The sequence below is a fragment of the Aptenodytes patagonicus genome, chromosome 2, assembly GCF_965638725.1.
Source record: "Aptenodytes patagonicus chromosome 2, bAptPat1.pri.cur, whole genome shotgun sequence".
NCBI classification, from domain to species: domain Eukaryota; kingdom Metazoa; phylum Chordata; class Aves; order Sphenisciformes; family Spheniscidae; genus Aptenodytes; species Aptenodytes patagonicus.
The window spans coordinates 144046949-144060629 of NC_134950.1; the positions used below are offsets into that span (position 1 = coordinate 144046949).

At 43.3% G+C, this 13681-nt stretch overlaps 1 protein-coding gene across 8 annotated transcripts in view; it reads right to left on the reverse strand.

The window, feature by feature from the left end:
- Positions 1-13681, reverse strand: part of DYNC1I1 (dynein cytoplasmic 1 intermediate chain 1) — a 196629-nt gene that overhangs the window by 80206 nt on the left and 102742 nt on the right. For all 8 annotated transcript variants that reach the window (XM_076331469.1, XM_076331466.1, XM_076331474.1 and 5 more), the window contains 3 exons: positions 11302-11391; positions 1738-1900; positions 470-569 (listed from right to left, as the gene is read on the reverse strand). In XM_076331469.1, coding sequence (XP_076187584.1) covers positions 470-569; positions 1738-1900; positions 11302-11391 — 353 coding nt within the window. The remainder of the gene's footprint in view (positions 1-469; positions 570-1737; positions 1901-11301; positions 11392-13681) is intronic.

The following is a 13681-nucleotide window of genomic DNA, read 5'->3' on the forward strand; positions in this document are numbered from 1 at the left end:
AATTTTATTCCTCACTATTCTTATTTTTTATTTTATTTTATATTATACATATTATTGTATTTCTATTATTATGTTTAACTATTTATTAAATCAATTGCTATATATTTAGTAAATTATTTTTAATTGGTTTTAAACCTTTTGTCCTAAAAAAATTTCCATGTGCTGAAGGAGTGGAGGGGGGAGGAAAAGTAAAGACTCCTTCATCTTAGTAGGTTTGTTAACCTATAGTTTTAATACAACATCCTGGTTTTGAAGACCAAGTAACATACACAAAAAAATGACAGCTTCATTATTGCCCACTACCACTCTTCCTTACAGAGAAACATGCATTCGCTCATTCAGGGCCCTGCTGTTAGCTAAAAAATGACATCATAGTCTACAGAACGAAGGGCAAACTGAGGCTGGCCGTATTTTTTTAGTGAGAAGTTGGAAGGGATATGGAAACATATCTCCCGGCTTCACATCTTACCTGAAGAGACCAATCCATACAGGTGACGACACGATGCTTTGACCAGTGCTCATCATAAAACTGACGGTTAAAGGAAAGGTTGGCTCCTGCTTGAACATCTCTGTGTGAATTCAAACAAAGTGACACTTTTTGAAGTACCAGCATTCAAATGCTGTGAAAAGCAATGCAAAAGTTTCTGACTACTACTTCTCAAATCTCTGCCCAGCCTGGGGAAGTCTGCCACCCTGATTTGACTGCTCTCACTGACTGTCTTGCTGATAACAAATCTGCACCAAGGAACAAACTTTACATCTGTTTCACAAAATCACATTTCTTAATTTCCCACTGCCTTCCTGACTCTGCTGGGTCACCCTGGGCCACCTCTGCCACCTTTGTCTCTCAGGACCGAACCTGGCCCTGGCATTCAGCTCCCCTTTTTCTGAATCTTCACCTCCAAGCTATAACCCAATCTGTTATTTTTGATTCCTGAAATCTTAAAGTTACAGCACCTCTTCCCAGCGATGGAGACGGCGGATGCCTTCTGGCACCATTAGGATGGGCTGAAGCTCGGTGCTGGTCAGCTGCTGCCACACTGATGCATTTAGCTGGTCCCAGGGGCAATGCTCTAGAGTAACCTCCAGTAAGTAACTTCAGTGCAGCACAGCTACTGATTTGCCATGAGGCTTCAATGGATACGCAGCTGTTGAAATCTAAATACTTCCTCTCGTACTAAGAAGTTTTGCTGCTTCTACTCCCCTATCAATTGCTGAATACAACAACAACCTGTCACCTCTCATCTTATGTGTTTAGATTGCAAACACTTTGAGAGATCATCATTTTCATCCACACAATGCATAGCACAGTGGGATCCATTACAGACCTGAGGCAGTAGTGGAATATAAACAACAGCAATTTGAATTTGTATAAATATCATGATGCAAGCACACTGGAACGTACACATGCACATCTACATATACATGTGTACACACACATTTATCTATTTCAATTATTAATGTTTTTCTTCAGAATTTGAAATTTCATCCCAAAAAATGAAACAAAAAATTAAACCACCTACATAATACGTCAAAGAAAAAACCCCAGAGCAATAAAGCAGGAAGCTATTTTACAAAATAATTTAGACTAACAAAGTGACCCAGGCCTTCACGGCGAGGTTTTAAACTTTTCTTAACTATAAAAATGTTCAGTTTAGTTTTAAAATTAAGGCTTCCTGGCACTGGAATTCTTTTTATAAAGGTTATTTTACAAATGCTAACAAACCCCAAACTGACCCATCTTTCTCTTCTACATCTCTGCCACTGTAGTCAAAGAAGATGTCTGAATCTTCAGCCAAAGCTCGCTCAATTACACGTATTGTCCGGTCAAAAAATATCAGGAATTCTTCTGAATGGAGAACTTGCTGTTTTTCTTCTTCTGTCAGTTCTCTAGGAGGAGCTTGGAAAATGAAAAGATGTAGTTAAGAGTATGACATTTCACCCCTTTCCCAATGAATCAACATTTTCAGTGGGTTTCTTTTGATATGAAAGCTTGCCGTAGCAATGTCAGGACAAAAATCAAAGCTTTACTCTTAAAATCATGACTAAGAATTTTTTAGTATATCTAAACATACTCCTGTATATTCCCAGAATGTAGCATTTACACAGAAGAGATCCTATATCTTATATATTTATTATTCTGAAATGAAAAACACTTAAACTCCCCAAATTAAATAAACTCGGTGTTCCTATTTCAGGAAATGGCTGTGACTGACGTTTAGGCAATACCTAACTCGAAAAAGCAGAACACTTATGTAACAGGGGACCTGTCAGAGGAGCCAAAGATAAAATAATCTTCTTAACTTATACTACAGTTCTTTGTGTTAAAAGGGGTCACATAATCTCTCCCTTCACTTCTTCCCATTTCTCCTTGGTGTCACTGATAAATTCTGTCTCTGCTTTAGAGCTTTTGTGAAGCAATGAAGTAAATAACAAAAGATATTCTCAGAGGCAGCAAAATCGAAAGCAACCGACCAAACACCAGTTTCTTTAAGGCAGTTTTATTCCTTGCAGAGGAATCCTAAGAGCCAGAGCAACAAATAACACTGAGCCGTGGCCAAAGCTGCCCTGGGAGGGGGTAGGAGCCATCTCAGGCACCAGTCAGGATAGCCTGGCCCCCACGAGATGAAGTTGCTTCTTTACATGTATGCAGAGATGCTAAACCTTTACTTCCAAACCAATATTCCCAGTATGGCCCTTCATTTGAAAAATACTATCTTTGCAGGATGCACCAATGCTTTATCTCCCTCAGTTTAATGACCTGTTGGCAAATTCCAACTCAAATGTGAGCATCAGGAGGAAAGAAAATTGGGATGCTGCTATGGTGCAAAATTCTGTTCTCAGTTACACTAGCAGGGTCATACTGATATTGTGGCAATGTTGTATATCAATTATGCCTTTGCCCACATATGCTTTTAAACCATCATTTTAGTTGTATTTCAGAATTACTTGTATTTCAAAAAATGTCGTTAGTATCTTCACAGTTACACCAAACCAACCTTGCAACTAGCTTAAATTCCCAGCATGAAAAGCTCTGCTGACATCACAGGAATTATGCTAACAGGGAATTTTGTTCCAAGTTTATAATTAGGTACACAAACAACATATCATAAACAGATTTATTGCAAAATTACAGAGACTTATACTTAGAGTTTAACTATCGATCAAAGGTCTCCTGCATTGGCTTTACATTACAGATTTGAGGTGTTTACTAGTGAAAATGACCTTGCAGTCTCCCCAGGCCATAAACACCAGCAGCCAAAAAAGATAATTCAGCACAGTGCCTCAGAGAACACCCAGTATAGATCAAAGTTTAACTCCCAGCCCTGTCACACATATCTTAATGTTTAATTAAACAATGAGTGACACAGTTTAAAGTTGCAGTTCAAAATTATTTTCCAATTGCTGTGCCATGCCACACAGCTACTTTCAGCTATCAAGGAGATCATAGAATCATAGAATCATAGAATCATTAAGGTTGGAAAAGACCTCTAAGATCATCAAGTCCAACCGTCAACCCAACACCACCATGCCCACTAAACCATGTCCCTAAGTGCCGCATCTACATGTCTTTTAAAGACTTCCAGGGATGGTGACTCAACCACTTCCCTGGGCAGCCTCTTCCAATGTTTAACCACTCTTTCAGTAAAGACATTTTTCCTCACGTCCAATCTAAACCTCCCCTGGCGCAACTTGAGGCCATTTCCTCTCGTCCTATCGCTTGTTACTTGGGAGAAGAGACCGACACCCACCTCGCTACAACCTCCTTTCAGGTAGTTGTAGAGAGCGATGAGGTCTCCCCTCAGCCTCCTTTTCTCCAGGCTAAACAGTCCCAGTTCCCTCAGCCGCTCTTCATAAGACTTGTTCTCCAGACCCCTCACCAGCCTCGTTGCCCTTCTCTGGACACGCTCCAGCACCTCGATGTCCTTCTTGTAGTGAGGGGCCCAAAACTGAACACAGTATTCGAGGTGCGGCCTCACCAGTGCCGAGTACAGGGGCACGATCACTTCCCTACTCCTGCTGGCCACACTATTGCTGATACAGGCCAGGATGCCAAACTTACTGAGATGTAGCCCTTGCTCGCTGTCTGATTTTCCTGTGGTTCACACTAGGTTCGTGAGCTCTGGTGCCCAAGTACAATGCCACCACCAGCCCCAGGGACAAGGATGGACAGAAAGGCGCAACAGCAGGTAGGAATAGTGACATGGTCAGCATTACTGCAGTACTCAGCTCCCCCCAATTTCAGTGTACTTGCTTTCAGAGCACTCCCTTTGGTTGGGAGAGGCTGTTATCACCACGCTCAGGTTTGCCTCAACTGGTCGAAGCGTTAGCTCTGAAAGACAAAATCTCTGCACTATACCTGGGCTAAATATAGAGGGTAGGAAAAATGCAAAAGGTGGAGGAGCAATTTTGCCCTCAGGAGACAAAGCAGCTAAAAAGTTAGAAACTTTAGCCTTTGATGATCTCCCGTGGCCTTGGCCCTATGCCTCCTACCACCAGGTTAGTGGTCCCTGTGGAGCTCCACACATCCAGAGAATATCTACGTCCCCCCGCACAGTCCCCCTGAGTAGCAGAGCAACAATTACCAAGGCGGGAGCACAATTTGCCTCTAAGTGCTTTAGACAGAAGCAATGCATGTGAAAAAAAAGAATGACTAGCAAAAAGTACAGGTTGACCTATTGCAGCATCCACTACTGAATAGTAATTGGCACTAAGGGAACTCATCTGGCAAGGAAGCCTGTAATGAGGCAATATCCCACTGTCACCGCTAAAGCATCGCTTTCCGAGAATCAAAGACAACAAGCATGACAATGCAGCAAAATGGCATAAAAGGGGAGAAAATAACTGCAAACGCAACTGGAAAACTCATTTTAAACTGCTCCAAATGGTAAAAATTATTTGCTAAATCAAATCCTCTCTACAGCTTGGAAATATAAATTTATTACTCAGCCATTTGCCGGCTATAACTGGCAAAGAAAATAAAACAAAAAATCAATAGAAAGGGAAAAGGCAAAAAATAAACAGCTTGGGAGCTGTGGAGTGTTCACAAGCAATGGAGACACACGATTGCAGTTCTACCTCAGCAAAATCTCCCTTGCAGTTAGCAATGATCTGTGGGAGGCCAGCAGTCTATTAAACCCTCTTTGGCATTAGAAACACCTTGGCTAAAGTTTGTAGGGCATAAATCAGCTTACCTCACTCATCTGACTGACACACCAGATGCCCCCTGGCGATATTAAGCTTCATATTTTAACCTTATTTTCTTCTTTCGTTCGGCTGCCTCTGAAGTTTTATTTGAGGCAATCTCTTCTTACAAGAATGTTAACATCATTACTTTTTCCAGTGTAAAACATTGCTGTAACTACTGCAAATACATGAAGTATAAGCAAAAAACCCAAAACAGACAGGCTTGTTCTTTCAAATATGAAGATTTTCTAACCATTTATCTTTCAGAGCCACTACCATTTTCCCCTTGTTCCTTCTCTCTGTCTGTCCATTACCTCGAATAAAATAAAAAGAATCTACGTAATTTTCTGCAATTTTTCTTCCTATCTGGGGGCTTACAGTTACTTTGATCTCAGCTTTCAAGAGACACAGGCTCTCTTCAAGGAAAACCCTGAGAAACATAAGTAGCTGATCAAAGTATTTTTTGTTTTGTTTTGTTTTGTCACAGAGACCTATGTGATGTGACAATATCTTCAGAAATTCCCTGTAAGAATACAGCATTTGTCTTCAAGTTTCTGCTCTCCCTGGCATAGAAACCAAACAAACCACATCTAACCTCCCATGTCTAACGAAGCCTAGTGCGATGCTTAGCTTACCAGTGCTAAAAGTTACGTGCTTATTGCTTGGAGTGCAATGAAAGCTCCTGCAAAGGATGACCCACACTTTGCTCTTGTTTCTATACCGTAGCTTCGTAATGAACTATTGTGCCTGTGCTCTGCTTCCCGCCCGGAGGAGCTGAACCCATCCGTGGCCCCGCACAGCTCACATCAGGACGACCCATGGTCCAGCCACCAAGTTCTGCCGAACAGGGCCAGTGGGCATCCTGTCTTTCCACGGACCCACTGAAACATCGATGGGATGGCGTACCCGCAAGCAGGGTGCTGTCTGGGTGGCTCTGGGGTTATGAGGTCAACAACATGTATCAACGAAGCCCTGTACTCATGTTAATGTATAATACTGTACAAAATAAAATGGAAGTTACATTTACATTTAAAATTAAAACACTGTGCAGTTATATACACACAGAGGGCACTGCAGGGGAAGCAAATGCGAGGTATATCCATAATAAAAGACATTGTACACTTGTGCATGAGCAAAAACGTCTAGAATATGTAACAAAAATTGAATGTGACGTGAAAACAACAGATTTATTCAACACATTTCTGAAAAAGAACAGCATTTTTTTTATTTCACATGTGATTTAACATGATCCACAGAAATACCATCTTTCACATCAGGTCCTTTGTCCACAAATTTCCTTGGACAAAACAGAAAAAAAAAATTGATATGAAAACATTTCCTTGGATCTTTAGGAACTAAGATAAAAAATGCTGCAGGCTTGTTCTTATCTGGCTGAAGCAAGTTTGTAGTAAATATAATATAAATAGTTGTGATAACAGTGCAGGATCAAATTCACAAAAATTTAAATACCAGGATTTGAGTCTTCTCCCAAGGGAGCCAAAAAGATATTTAAAAAAAAAACCCAAAACAAACCAGAAAAAAGACCCACATTTAAATAAGTGTAATAGAATATAAAAAGTATTCTCCTGGAACCTAAGCAATTGTAAAAACATGACAAAAGAAATGAAGTCCATTAAAGGCAAAAAAGAAAAAAAGAACAGAAAGAATAAGTGAATTAAAGAAAGGGTGAACTAATAAAAACAGTAAAGCAGGAAGCAGCCTTGTTATGAGCCCAGAGATATAACGAGAGACAGGAGGAGATTAGTAAAACCCTTTTAAGAGCTGTATTATTTCTTTTAGCGTGTATTTAAACCCATGTAAACTTTAGATGTGCTGATGACCGAGAACGGTAGAAATGTACAGTGTGAGAACTGCAAGGTGCTAAGGGGCTCTCAGCAGCTTTTAGTCCTTGTCTGCCGATACCCTGTGATTCTCTTGTTTTTCTTGGGCTTCTCACTTTCATGTCAGGCTTGATATGTGCTGTGTCCTGGTTTGATATGGGCCGATATGGCACAACTGCTGAACATGTAAAGGGAGATTTCGAGGTGCATGTAGGGATTTTTCAGTTCTGGAGTAGCAGGGTCCAGAGCCTTAAATTCAAAACTGTGCCAGGCAGGGCTGTTCCCATTGATCGTGCTTCTCCAAGGGCCATGCTGAGCACCGTCCCTGAGCACACCTGAGCCGGGCTATCAGGATGGGCTGGCACACTTGAGCTCGCTGTGGTGTCGGCAACAGTGAAACCGTGGTGTTACAGGCTCTTACAAACCCCAGTGAGTTCACAGGGGCAAAACTGGCAACCTGTCCTGCTTCTCTGATACTGAAGCCTGAGCTGGCGAGAGCTAAACCATCTCCCCCACCGCAACGTGCTGTGTGGACACCCGAGCCCCATGCACAGGGCCAGGGCAAGAGGGGGGCACAGCAGATCTTTGAAGCTGCAGATCCCAGCCTCCCCCATCACAGCCTTTCATGCAGTTTTCTGTGGATATATCCATGGCTTCAGATAAATGCAGGTTGAGGCCCACTTTCAAGACCCAGCCTGTCCCGCTGTTCATGTGGTTTCTACTGACACAAAGAGGCGCCTTAGGTGGAGCTCCAGAGCTCTCTGGTGATGGAAAGCCCCAACCCGCTTGATGCCACAGTTTGGGACCAGTCTCTTGTTTACGTGGTTTGGAGGGGATGGGAACAGACAGAGCCCAGCCCAGTTCACCAGCAGGTATCCCACACTCGGCTCTTCTAAGGACGGTGAGGAGACCATGCACCTGAGACATGGGTGGCAACAGGCAGCCCATGGAAGAAACACAAGGGGGTGCCAAGGCTTCATGTGCTTCAAATGGTCAACAAGCCAGGTCTTCACCTCCCACTCCAGAAACACTTTGGGGGGCTCGAGCTGCTCCTCTGCCCTTAGCACCTCCATGGCACTGAAGTGCCACAAGAGGTGTTGTGCCAGGCAGGCTACACTGTGTGCCTGCTGAATAATCCCACCAAACCCTGCAGAGCAACTCTGGGGTGTGCAAGGGGAAGATGAGGAAATTAAGCATGCAACACATGTCTGTAGAATTAAACTGGACTACCTATAAACCACAGAGAAAAAAAAATCACATTTCCTCTTAAAATACCATTATAAAAATAGAGCACTCCTGTCCTGTTGGCCTGGGGAGAGGGAGACTGAACAGACTGGATCCAATCTTTATTTTTCATCCTGACCTATTTTTGAGTTATATTCATAAAAAAAATTGTCTGCCTTTCTCTTCCCATACTTCTCTCTCCCATGGTTTTTTTTCTTACACTCCTATAACTCAAAAAAAGCCATGCTGATTTTTTTTTAATCTGTTAAAAAATGTGCTCCCTGAGCTGAAACCAAATTTCAGCCCAGAGCAAATTTTTACGGCTGGGTTATAAATCCCTGAAAAACAGGATTCATAATGGAAGTGCTGACACAGCCTTAACTACTATATAGCAGTGTGAATGGCGCCACTATAATATCTATTAGAGATTCTTTAAAAAGTTTGCAAAATATTGTCTTGCCTTGCAGAGAAAAAGAAGCCAGAGTACTTAATGCCAACATAAACATGCTTTTAACCCATTATGTGCTAATTTGCAGAAAAGCTATTAATTCTGAGTAGGCACACAGAGTGCAGCACCGACAGGAAATGTTCTTCTAAACTCCTGTTTGACTTGTAACATGGTTTTAATCACTTCCATGAAACACAAACGATGGCTTCAAACTCTGAATGTTGCTCAGAACATGAGAAGAGTGATTACAACAGAGAGGAAAACAGGATTTTGTTGGCAAAAGGGCTAAAGCCAACAGGGAGAGAACGACACCAACCGCTAAAAATGGGACTCCATTCCCTGTCAATTTGGGGACGACGGCTTCATTTGATTCACAGCATTTAATGCCAGTCATCAGCATGCCACTATTTTATCCGTCACAACACGTACTGCAGGTCAAGTTCACTTTCTATCAGGCAATGAGCATGCTTTCTTCTTCCTTGAACCCAGTCAAGTGTTAGCACCTCCCAAAGCTGGTTCTGCTAAAACAAGCTGTGCCTTGCTTTTATAGCCTGCAGTTTGTGTGTCTGAGACTAGTGCTAAACTAGCCCAGTTGATCTACCGTTCCCGGGGGGTCTGCTAGGCAGAGAAGGGGAACACTGCCCTGAGACTAAAATGCAACAAAGAAATAAAAATGTTGGCAGTGGCACTTGGTCAGCAAAGTACATAAAAGGCTAACTTGAAAACCCACGAAAAAGTGCAATAAATCAGTTCAGGAATGTATTTAGATTTTTTCTTCTTCTGTTCATGCAGGAGTTTGTGCTTTCTCCCCAGGTATAAGCACTAGCGTTACTTTTACATGGAAATAAATGGGGGTGGGATCAGCTGTAAGCTGAATACTAGAGGGACATTCAGCAACTCAGGACAGCGCATAAGTGCAGTGGTACCGGTTTTTATGGCTTCCTGTTGTTATCAGTAAAAGAGATACTGTGTTAGGTCCAGTGACTGCTAAAGCCCATATGTGAGTTGATGCCACAGTTTTGGGAGGAAGGATAATTTTCAGGAAAAAGTAAGTTTTTCTGTGTTGCCATGTTTCTTGCTCATGTCTTCAGTTCTGCCTTTGCAGACTCTTGTGTGACTCCTGTTCCTGCTGTCACTGCTGCTGCTGCTGCTCCCCTCTGCCCACAGCAGCGGTGGCTGGGGGCGGTGGGAGAAGCAGAAGGATGAGGAGTGGGAGGAATGAGTTCCCCCCTCCGTGTTTCTACAAGGACCTAATGAGCAACGGACATCGCCAGACTTATGGCATCATTTCTATGAAGCTCTTAAGAAGGAAGAAAGATCAATTTAAAATCAAAACAGCATGGCTGGTACTGCAGCTCACTTCAGTATGTCAGGATAGCGAATATGGGCACTATACACCAGACTCAGGTTTTTGGACACTGATGTAAATCATGCCAGGCTCCCCTGCATGAGAAAGGAGCATCCACTGCTGTATTCACAGTTAACAATTTCATGGGCTTCTCTGTAAAATGACTCCATATTTTTCCCATAGTGAGATTACCTTGTGAAAAACAAAGCCACGGTCACAGAATCATCCTGATAATGATCTCCACAGCAAGAAGTGGCTTAGGCCCTACCTGAGGAAGTAAGTTACCTTTCAAGGGGGTAAACAGCGTTGTGAGCAGTCCCGGAGATACAGAGCTGGAGAAGAAACTCATTTCCTCTCACACTGGAGCTGCTGATATTTCAGCTCTTTTCCTCCACTCCACACAGGGGTGAGCATTGACTGCTCAAAGTGACACACCAGAATAGCCAGTACTCTAGTAAATTCCCAGATGAGGAAGACCAAATTTCACATCCCTCTTCTAATTACGGAAGCTAGAACGGGTCCAAGAGAAGCAAACAAGAGACACCCAGGATATCTACTGTGTCCAGTGCTGACATGCACCACTTCGACACGTGTCTCTTGTCTGCACCAGAAAGAAGTAGTAACCTGAATTTTTGTCTCTTGTAACCCTCGACAGTGTCTCACTCCAGAGAAATGGATAGAAGGGCTGGACCTGTCTGGCTTCAGCTTTGACCTTAAGTTCCCTGGGGGCAGCTCCTACAAAAATTTTGATTTTGACAGTCAACATTTTCCAGTGGAATGGTTTTCTGCTGGAAGATTCCTGACCACCACTAGGTTTAAGTTTGCCCCTCTCAAGCAGGCAGACAGTTACTGGCTCTAAGTACCTCTGAAGACCAACCAACTTTATGGAGCTGCTGGAATGCCTGGCATTCACATTTTAAATCTTTCATGTAAGCAGGCTATTTGAGCCAGAGGACAAGTAAGCACCAGTCCTGGAATCCAAGAATCTCTACTTTGTTCCCAAATTATGAGGACATGTTGCTTCTTCTAAACAGCCTAAGTCTTGTGCCTTTCACAAGCTTCTCAGACCTACCAGCTGGGTCGCTGGGATACAATTTTCTGCTTTTATGCCACTCGTGGTTCTGAATCAATAAAACTGGTGACTGTTTCAATTTCACAGTGTTCTCAATAATGGAAGCTACCTATGAGAATAACTACTTGCAGCATTCAGTCCTTTAAAGCTGTAACAAAATCCTTTTCATTTTTTTAAGTACCTTCTTTCACTTCCTGCTTCTGGTCTTGATTTTCCATCTCCAAGTCATTCTGTGCTTTTGGCTCCACCATCTCTTCATCATCTTCATCCTCTAAAAAAAAGGAAGAAAAAGATTTGTGGGATTCACCTCTTTAAGGGGGAGGGAAATAGTGTATCTTCTTTATGATTATAAACTGGTAGTAAACACAGGTAAAGCAAAGTGCACAATAAATGGAAATGTCTACATTTATACTCAAAGTGACACTCTCGGAAATTACCCCCAGACTGCAAGAAAATCTGCTAACACAGTGCACCTGCCACTTGTGCTCCCTGTGGCAACTTCCCATCTCAGATGTCAGCTGAATATCTCCCTGACCTCGGAGATGACTTCTTGGATGGCATAAGAACAGATGCAAACATGTTTCAGCCTGGCAGCTATTCCATGGTTAGGACACCTGCTATCCAGACACCTCATTTCCAATTCAATTCTCACCAGATTAATTTGTCTTTTGACCTACAGGAAGGGGTTAAATAGAAATCTGACCTCAGGTCAGATACCACTAGCAAGCAAACAAGCATGGTACAGTTCTGAAAAGTCATCGCCATCAACTGGGGGAACACAGCAACCAAAAGTGGCATTTGGAGCTTAAGAACCATTCTTGCATTAATACGAATTTAATGAACACTAAAATTTGACACATGTCAGTTACTACTGCCAGATGTTTTAATGACCTTTTCTGACCTATGCAAATGCCTCTCTCCCATCCCCTCTCTCCCCACACTCACATGTTCTCATTTTATTCAGGAGGGCAAACCATTCATTTCTTGATTTCTGTCTGAAGTTACAAGGGTTCTGATTGTCCAGACCAAAACATAATACAAGCAGAGCTGGAAAGACAGTGATGCACCAAAATGGCTCAAAGCCTACCTAACCCTCATTACTTGTTCCCAGCTACAGCAACGTGATTCATTCTCCAGTGCCCAGGGCCAGCACCCAACCCACTCCCACTCATGAGAGGGTAGGGACGCTCAGCCTTCTAGATTCAGTGAACTACGAAGACTGAAAATAGACCTGGTCCTAAAAGAGGGAGTTACAGTAATTAACAATTAGGATAAGCAAATCTGTGGGCCATGGAGGAATTATTCTGGAGTGATTCTGGAGCCTGATGCACCATCAAGGTATAGCAAGCACCACTGGTGCCCCGGGTCGGTCCATCGCATGAGAGAACGCATGTTGTCCCAGCCCTGGGGCATTCAGCCATCAGCAAAACCGCTGCAGTTCCTTTGGGGCTTTCTGAGCAATCTGCCTGTCACCACACGGTTCCTCACGACATGGTGCTTCTCCAGGCACACTCCCTGCTCTAACACTGCTGTGTTAACACGGCCTGGAAGCGGGCAGGGGGCAACACGTCACACTTCTCCAACTGCTCAGCTACTGGCACCTTCTCCTGCGAAGGCTGGCTGCAATCAGTCCTGGCTTCTTGGGGAGATGTTGGTGCTGACAGGTTGCATTCAGCCAGCAGTAACATGCAGCTGTATTTTGTTTTCAATAATGTAATAGGCACCATACTATTCCCACCACATTGCCTACCCTAGGATTTCTCCCCCCAGAAGCCCACAGAGTGCAAGTTGCTAGCTGACATTTTGGCTGGAGAGCATCGCTTAGCTACATACTGTAAGGAAGTGTCTCAGCATGGACAGATATGCTTTTCCCTCTTGGGAAAAAGAGGAAATCTTGGCATAAGATCTGCCATCGCTCCCCCTACTGCTAGCGACGGCTGCAAGGACAAGAGGGAAAGCTTGGCTCCCCAGTCGTCGGGGAGGAGGGATAATCATGTGCTCCCCAGGCTGGGAAGGGAGGAGGAATCCAGCATGGATGGGGAGGCATTTCAAGAATTAAAAGCACTACTAACTAATGCCACCCCTTTATCAGGGATTTTTCAGACCAGGAGAGGAAACAGCCACTCAGAATGGGGTAAAGGTAGGGTATTCATGATGCCTCCCTTGGCAATTACATTTCCCTAGGTACCCTATATAGAAGGGCTATAGAGAAGAGCTTTTAGAGAGTAAGCCAGGACGTTTCAGTTGGGCAAGGTAAACACATTGCTCTGTCCACTGGCTGAAAGGTAGATAACATTCGATGCAGTCAGCAGAGAGTCACTGAGAAAAGCTCACTTGCTGTACACACATAGGAGGGGTAAAAAAAGGTCCTTCTGCCATCAGTCTGTGGAGCTAGCGGAGATGGGGATGTATGAAAGAGAGAGGCACTCCCAGTTTCAAAGAACAGATGAGACGTATGAGAAGAGAGAGGAGTGACCGGCACAGCAGGGAGTGAATACTCTGCTAACCTCAGGTACATATGCAGACACAGATAGGATCACAACGGTGTACAGATATATGCA